The sequence below is a fragment of the Dama dama genome, chromosome X (genome assembly GCF_033118175.1).
Source record: "Dama dama isolate Ldn47 chromosome X, ASM3311817v1, whole genome shotgun sequence".
NCBI lineage: Eukaryota > Metazoa > Chordata > Mammalia > Artiodactyla > Cervidae > Dama > Dama dama.
The window spans coordinates 89,109,093-89,118,027 of NC_083714.1; the positions used below are offsets into that span (position 1 = coordinate 89,109,093).

The following is an 8,935-nucleotide window of genomic DNA, read 5'->3' on the forward strand; positions in this document are numbered from 1 at the left end:
AATGAGTAAACAAGCATATGACAAAATGTTCAACCCCACTAGTGATTTTTTGAAGTGCAAATTAAAACAATTATGTTAGTAAAAGTTAAAAATAAGTGATTACCAGGCTGGCATGAGTATAGTAAAATTGCAAGGCTGCTCTGAGGAAGGTCTTTGGCAATACACAATACCACTATCAAAGTATTCAGACCCTTAACACAGTGCTCCCTTTCCAACAGTTACTGCCAACCACGCCCATGGACTAAGCACAGATGCACCAGTTCTCCCAAATGGGAGTCTCCAGCCCAGATATCACACACCTGTGCTCAGGTTTGTGTCTATAAAGCATCTCCAGCTGGTCCTCCCCTCAGTCCCACGTCGCACACACCAAACATGCCTCCTCCTAGCTCCCGGTGAATGTGCTACTGAGTCACCAAACCAGAAACCTGGGAATCATCCTAATTACCTTCCTGTCCCTCACCCCTGCACATATGTCATTTCCTAGTCAGATTCTGCCAATACTCCATCTGCAATGTCTTTTAAATCTGCCCTCTCCTCCTCCACCCCGCAGTCATGGACCTGGGTCTCTCCCTTCTGTTTCTTGCTTGCATTGTTGAAATAGCCCTGACCCATCTCCTCCCTGACCCAAACCAGTCACACTTCCTTCAAACCATTCTAAAAGAAGCAGTCAGTTATCGTTCTGAAGCACAAAGCTGATTCTGTCCTCTTTAAAATCTTTCAGTGACTCCTCATTGTCTACCTACAGGCTAAAAATTCTTCAGATTTAACAGCCCTCCATGTTCCAAACTGCCTCACCACCATCTTTCCTCTGAAGAGCTTCTTCTAGCTTTCCATCCCCTTCCTCCCACCCTACCTCTCCACTGTAATGTGAATTCTTTGAGACCAGGAACTAGATCTTAATCATCTCTGTTTCCCTGGCTCATAATACAGAATTTGATTCAGAGTAGGTACTCAATAAATGTTGGGTGAAGGAATGGACTTATTCTAAGGAAGTTGTTCCACTGAAGGAAAAAGCCATATAAAGGAAACTATTCACTGTAGCAGCATTCATAATAAAGAAAAAGCACTAAAAACTAAATGTTCAACAATAAGGAACTTTTATTAATTATGGGATATCCATTTAATGAAATATGACACAGTTGTTAAAATACTCATTATAAAGATTATGTAGCAACTCAGAAAGTGCTTAGTATAATAAAAGCAGAATGCAAAATGGTCTGTATGCTAGGAGTAAAATTATGTAAAAGTATGCATGCACACAAACCGATCAGAACAAGAACAGGAACAAGAACAAATGAATACAGATGATGTGTTTAGGATGTTTGGGGAGGTACTGTTTTGTGATTTTCTTAGCTCTTTCCCAATTCCCTTTATTGTTGTTAGAATGTCATTTGTGCATAAATACAAATTGACAGAGAAAAAAATATACTGGAAAAGGTGCTTTGATTCCGTCGAGTCCTTTGACAAGCTGTGGTACAAAAACAAACCAACCCTTGACCTGGGAGGCAAGAGATCAGCCTCCCGAACCCATCCCCCACTCTTAACCAGTTGTGTGATCTTAAGTAACATCTTTGGCTTTAACCAGCCATTTCTCCTATTCTCAAGCCAGAAGTCCCATGGACTTTCCATGGAATTCCTCACCCCCAAGTGAACTCCCATCATTTCTGTTGGCTGCACCACCATCTTCCCAATGCCCTCAGACTGAAAACCTCAGAATACACCTTCTATTGTCTCACCAACTTCACTCTCTCTCTAATCCCCATCTCCAATCAATTGTCCCTTCTTGCCAATAATCATCTATAGCATGGTTTACTATAGACCTAATTTTAGACAAAGAGGACTTCCTGTCCATCTAGTTAGTGGGTACTGTCTGATTGAAAAAAGCCAACCATTTTTTTCCTCTCTCTTGCTCCTCTGCAAACTACTGGGGGATGAAAAGGAGGGCAGAGACAGAGACATGTAAAATGGAACCTCCTGGGTTAGGACTTTGACCTCATGGTCGGGGGAGGCCAGGCAGAGTCAGGGAGAGTATAGTGAGACTTGGCACAATGACTGGGATGTTGACTCAATTTGTTCATTCAACAAGTATTTACCAAGTGTTGGACATCGCACTAACCTCTCTGTTAGGTGGCAAAGATGAACTAAGGCAGGCTCTTTAATGAAGATACTCACAGTCTAGTGGAGGACAGACAAAGAAACTAATTACAACCCGATCTGCTACTGTGTTGCCATTGAATTTGAACCGAGGATTCTGGGGCAGAAGAATGTGGCATGACTCTGCCTGAGGGGACCAGGTGCTCACAGAGCCAGAAGGACCTGAGCTGTATGCATCTCCAAGGCCGACTAGTGGGATTAGGTACCCAGGAAGAGTGCTGGGCTGTCCATGGCAGTTCCAAGCTGAGGGATCAACAGGTCCACTGTCAGGAGGCTTGAAAGAGGCAGTTTTGTCAGAGCAGTAACACCTTGGAGTGGCTTAAGCTTTGAGGTTTGGGATAGAGTAAAGGAGCAATGGGTGTCCTGATGAGTGCAGGAGGCAGGAGGTGAAAGGCAGAGGGACCTGAGGGGCCAGGCAGGAGACCCAAGGGCACTTTCAAAGTAGGGAAATCACATGATTAGGTCTAAATTTTAGTTAGATAACCAGATGATCTCTAATGTCTCCTCTCTTCCCTGAGACTTTATGGTAAGTGCCGAATGCACTGTACAGAAATGGAGGGGCAGAGTTCAAGCAGAGATCCTACCCTCCCACCCCCTACACTCCACCCCCTCGGCAATCTGCAGAGAAGCCAGAGGGGAAAATATTGATTCTTCCCAACTTATAGTAAGGGCAGGTCGACTGGCTCCAGGGAACTTGGGAGAAGGAACAGACAAAACAGGTTTAAGGAACAGTATTAGTTATTCATTTTAATGTATTCTTTAAAAATTTATTTATTTGAAGTATAGTAGACTTACAAACGGAGAAGGCAATGGCACCCCACTCCAGTACTCTTGCCTGGAAAATCCCATGGATGGAGGAGCCTGGTAGGCTGCAGTCCATGGGGTCGCTAAGAGTTGGACAGGACTGAGCAACTTCACTTTCACTTTTCACTTTCATGCATTGGAGAAGGAAATGGCAACCCACTCCAGTGTTCTTGCCTGGAGAAGCCCAGGGACAGCGGAGCCTGATGGGCTGACGTCTACGGGATCACACAGAGTCGGACACGACTGAAGTGACTTAGCAGTAGCAGATTTACAAAGTTGTATTACTTTCAAGTTGTACAGAAAAGTGATTCAGATATATACATACAGACATATATGTATATAGATATAGATATATTATTTTTCAGATTCTTTTCTACTACAGTTTATTACACGATGTTAAATACAGTTCCCTGTGCTACACTGTAGGACCTTATTCATTTCAGTGTATTCTAGTGATTATACGGTCATGTATATGTGGGACTTAAAGTAGCCTCACTTTAGGCAAGAGAGCTTGTCTAACTCATCTTGGTCCAGCACCTAACACAGAATCAAGTGCTCCAGAGTGAAGTCGCTCAGTCGTGTCTGACTTTTTGCGACCCCATGGACAGTAGCCTACCAGGCTCCTCTGTCCATGGGATTTTCCAGGCAAGAGTACTGGAGTGGGTTGCCATTTCCTTCGCCAGAGGATCTTCCCGACCCAGGGATGGAACCCAGGTCTCCCGCACTGTAGGCAGACGCTTTACCGTCTGAGCCACCAGGGAAGTCCTCAAGCGCTCCAGAGGTCCTCAGCAAATACTGGAGGGACGAGGGCGGGAAAGGAGAGGGAGGAACTCGCCCTTGGGAGACACCCGTTTTTCCACGGTGGTTTCCAAGCCCCGGACCTCTGACCTCCCACCAGCAGGTGGCAAGATAGCCTCCTCGCCTGCCGTGAAAGGGCGGAGCTGGTAGGCGGGTCCAAGGCTCCTGCGCGCGCAGACTCGGGCCCCGTTTTCTCCGCTCGCCGGAAGAAGGCGGGCCTCTTTTCGTGCCTAGCGCAGCCATGGTAAGGCGGATTTTTGCGAGCTCTTGAAGGTCCATCAGCCTCCATCCTCCCAGGGCTGGGGCTGCCCGGGACTCCGGGACTCTCGCGGGGGGTGGTCGGGCCGAGGCGAAGGGAGAGGGGCCTCGTGGGATGGGCACAGGCGGGGTGGAGGGTGATAGCGAACACCAACTTTCAGCTGTAGGGGGAAATTGGTACTGCTGGCGGGAAGGCCTCGGTATCTGGGCTGGCCACACCCGGCCACGCATCATGCGGCCCTGGGAGGAGCGGCTTGCTTCCCAGAACGGAGCCCCGGGTGGGCCCGGAGGAGAGACGTCTGGCCTGGGGCAGGAGAAGAGATTATTTCCGTCGTGTCTTTGGCACGCTCTGACTTTAGCTAATGTGATCGGTGAGATTCAGTATACGCACTTTAAGGTGAAAAATGATCTTAGCTACTTTAGAGTTTGAGGAAGCAGCTATTGGCACGTGGTTGTGCCAGTATCTCAACAGCTAACACTTGAAAACCAGATATATTTCGAGAAGATTTCTGTTTGATATAGAAGCACAGATTGAGTTCTGGTCCATTTCTGTTGCTGGCTGGCTGTGTGCCTTGAAGTCCATCCCCTGGCTGTTTCACCAGCAGTGTCCTAGTAAAAACATCCTCTAGAAGCATACACACTTTTAAGCAGTAATATATAAATAACTTAGTAACAGGAAATACTGTTCTAAGAGACAGTAATCAATTAACAATAAGGAAACTGGTTGCAGTTTGCGGCACCTGTAGTGTTTGCTGTGTGTGTTTTTGTTGAAGAGGAAACAGTGCTGTTCTTTCGAGAATAATTGTGTAAGCTGTTCTTGAAAACACCTGAAACAATTTAACAGTATTAAAATCTGAAACTTTAGGCTCGGGGTCCCAAGAAGCACCTGAAACGCGTAGCAGCTCCAAAACATTGGATGCTGGATAAACTGACTGGTGTGTTTGTAAGTATCATTATATTGTAACTATGTTTCTTTACGTTGTAGGTTTGAGACATTTTGTACTGTTTCTTTATGTGTCGGATATCCCTGATTACTGTATCGGAAAATGTTTCTTTCACTGCCTGCCAGAAGTCATTTTGGGGTCAGGGCAGTCTGAAACTGGGGACTTGAGAGGTACCTTTTTAAAAATAAAGTTATCATTTTGCAGGCCCCTCGTCCATCTACCGGCCCCCACAAGCTAAGGGAATGTCTCCCCCTAATCATTTTCCTAAGGAATAGACTTAAGTATGCCCTAACTGGAGATGAAGTAAAGAAGATCTGCATGCAGCGTTTCATTAAGATCGATGGCAAAGTCCGCACAGATATAACCTACCCTGCTGGTTTTATGGGTAAGTGGTTAGTGGTGGGCACTTGGTGGCCCCTTTGATATTTTTTTAATCTTTTTTTTTAATCTCGCTCTCTAAAAAGGTGGTTGTATTATTAAATCCTGGTGAACTTCTGTCAGAGTCTTTGGTATTCGAAATGGGAAGCATATGGATTTTTTTTTCCTTACGTGTGGTTATTGCTCAGCACGGTCTACTGGGGTTCACTGTAGTAACCTTAGTTATTGTTTGATATCAGATGTCATCAGCATTGATAAGACTGGAGAGAATTTTCGTTTGATCTATGACACCAAGGGTCGCTTTGCTGTTCATCGTATTACACCTGAGGAGGCCAAGGTGAGTGGAGCAAGCAGGCTGGGCTGTTGTTTTAAAGTACTTGATTCTAAGTTACAGCCTGAATTAAGTACATGGGCTGATCCATTGTGGTGAGGTAGGTATATTAGGATTCCTTATAATCTTATACCTGGAAACATCTAGTCCAGTTAGCATCTTCAACAGATTGTTACCTTTTTTTTTATCGCAGAAATGAATTCGCACTGAACAGTGACTTCTGGTTGCTGGTGTTTTTTTTTGTTTGAGGCAAGGAGAGTGACTTCTAGAAATGTTTGAGTATATGAAGTGTGGGTCCTTTTAAGAATAAGGGGCTGGAAAACCCAATGTCTAGTCTAGCAAGTCCAGTTGGCCTTTTGTCTAGCTTTACTCGGGGGAGGGGAAAGGTATTAATGGAAAGAACCAATAACCTTCAGGGCACTAATTTGAGATAACGCAAAAGGTTACAGACATTGATTATTTAATCCAGTTTGTTGTGGTTTTATGTATAAGTTCATGGCTTTTTCCATTATTGGCTGTAAATGAAGGTTAATTCGATTGGGTGATTCAGCTCCTAATTTCCTTAGCTGCATTGTTACCAGCAGGCTGGAGAGCATGTCCAATGGAATCAAGGTGATTTGATTCATTTAAAGAATCTTTTGGGGAGTGAAAAATCCAAAAGTGAAATGGTTTGTGAAATAGTTGATTCGATGAACTGGTAATGCAATTGCAAGTTTGTGAGACAAAACTCAATTGTGAAAAAAAAACTCAATTGTGATGTAGAGGGAGCCATTAAGAGGCACTTGTTAGCTGGGTGAGTTAGGAGGTAAGAATTCAAGCTGTCACAGACTTAACCTGAGAAAGGGGCTGTAACTTCATTTGAGGGGGGAGGAAATGGTAGTGATTAGCCCACCTGGTAGTTCCCAGGTTGTGAGGCCTTCCAGTTGCTTGAACTTTTAGCCTTGGGGTTGATACAGTGCTACAAAGAAAACACATAAGAAATAAGGAAGATTAATCTAGAAGGGGGGCAGTGTGCAAGATGAATTTATTGGGGAGTGGGAAGAAAAAGTCAAGAACACCATTATTCAGCTATAGTTCTTTAGCTGCTGGTTACATCTTCAAGGTGGTGACAGAACTGTCATTGTACTCTGGAGCATAGTACCTGTGAGCTAGACTGATGTGGCTGACCCTTGTGTGTTTCTAGTATAAATTGTGCAAAGTAAGAAAGATATTTGTGGGGACAAAAGGAATCCCTCATCTGGTAACCCATGATGCTCGTACCATCCGTTACCCTGATCCCCTCATCAAGGTGAATGACACCATTCAGATTGACTTGGAGACTGGCAAGATTACTGATTTCATCAAATTTGACACTGGTAAGCAGCCTCTGCTACATAGGCATTCCCTTTAGGCAGAATTCTCATAGGCAGGCATGAGAGCTGTACTTTGCTTTTATTTTTTTAAATTGATTGAATCTAGGACTTGTACAAGGCCTGGGTACAGGGTTTTATTTTTGGGGTTTGTGGTCTAATATGCACTTAATTAGCAATCAAAGCTAGATGTCTTTTGTTGATATAGTAACAGACTGGGAACGGGCAAGTCTTTTAAGAAATGAACATGTGGGAAAGCAAAGCCTTGTGTCATTGTAATTTTGTGGTGGCCATGAGGGAACTGAGATACAGCCTTTTGTAATTGACTCATCCCCCAAATCTGTCACAACAGTAGCAGAAAATTAATTGTACTTTGGAAGATTAACGACTTTGTTTGAAACCTGTCTCTCATTGACTACCATTTCCTTCCTATATAGGTAACCTGTGCATGGTGACTGGAGGTGCTAACCTGGGAAGAATTGGTGTGATTACAAACCGGGAGAGACATCCAGGTTCTTTTGATGTAGTTCATGTGAAAGATGCGAACGGCAACAGCTTTGCCACACGGCTCTCAAACATTTTCGTTATTGGCAAAGTAAGTCTGGGTTTCTCTAGTCCAGGGAAACCTGTAAAATGCTGGGATTGTAGCTCCTGGTTGTTGCTAAACCTGTTATAAATAAAGCCTTCTCTGGGATAGGGCTCACAGCAGGGCTGAGGCAAACCTGTGCCTTTTCAGCATCACGGAAGGTGGGGGGAATGGGTAACCTGGGTTGGTGAAAAGTGCCAGTAATGGAATGAATATACCTTATAGTTTGGCTCTTTAATTTGTACCTGTGGGAGATTGTGGGGGGAGGTAAGCTAATGCTTGGCCTTGGGCACAATTTCAATATATCTAAGACTAATTATGATATTAGGATATTGTAGTTTGCATTTACATACATGGGCAAAAATTTTTAAATGGATATTTCAGATAAATGACTGCCTGACTGTTGCTGAGTGCTTTCACAAACAGGCGTCTCTTCCTCTTGACAAACATAAACATAGCATGTGCCAGCCTGTTAATGGTGTATAGCAGGTTTTGATTCTCCTTTTTTTCTCCTCCAGGGCAACAAACCGTGGATCTCTCTTCCCCGTGGAAAGGGTATTCGCCTTACCATTGCTGAGGAGAGAGATAAGAGATTGGCAGCCAAACAGAGCAGTGGATAAAATGATCTCTATGTGATGTGATTGGAAAAATCTTTGTACTTAATTAAAGATAATACCAAGTGATTAATAACATCTTTGGTGTTTGTTGTGGTTTGGGTTTTGGTTTGTTTTCTTGCTTTGAATTTTCAGGCAGGCTTGGCATTCTGGGATATGATGTCTCTTATAGGCTAGACTTCAATGATTGTAGGAGAATGTGTCAAACCTTGGCAAGAAGGAGAAACAAGTAACTGATAATTATTTTATACATAGTATCTTTTTTTAATCCCCCACTTTTCTCTGGTCTTTATTGCACTACCCCATATTATAAGCCTGCCTCATCTGTTTTTCCCACTTCTGTGCCCAACTTGCCAAATGGCAGGGTTAAAATGTCCAGTTTTGAATACAGTTCATCATAAAGGTCTGGGCTCTTGTTGCCAAGCAGTACACTTGCTTGGACTTTGTCTTTATCATTTTCCAGCTACTGTAGCATTCAGTCCTCAACTCCATTTCTCAGGACTGCAAAATCACGTTTTTACCAGTCTTGGGAGGTGCCTCTGTTGAGGGGCCAGCAGTTGACCTATTCCTCATTTCAAACTCTGGGCTTCTTAAAAGTGTCAATTACCCTGTGTTATCAACCAGCATGTCTTCCTGCCAAGACCTAAAACCACTTTGGCTTCCCATAGCAGAACTCTTCGATCTTTATGTGGGGGCAGGGCAGGGGAGGGGATGGCTGT

At 44.0% G+C, this 8,935-nt stretch overlaps 1 protein-coding gene across 1 annotated transcript; it reads left to right on the top strand.

The window, feature by feature from the left end:
- The first annotated feature begins 3,894 nt into the window (after positions 1 to 3,894).
- On the top strand, positions 3,895 to 8,292 carry RPS4X (ribosomal protein S4 X-linked). The gene is made up of 7 exons (XM_061136232.1): positions 3,895 to 4,000; positions 4,880 to 4,957; positions 5,163 to 5,343; positions 5,576 to 5,673; positions 6,851 to 7,022; positions 7,454 to 7,611; positions 8,121 to 8,292. Exons 1-7 carry the CDS (start codon positions 3,998 to 4,000, stop codon positions 8,220 to 8,222), a joined length of 792 nt encoding a protein of 263 aa, XP_060992215.1. The 5' UTR covers positions 3,895 to 3,997; the 3' UTR covers positions 8,223 to 8,292.
- The last annotated feature ends 643 nt before the right edge of the window (positions 8,293 to 8,935 follow it).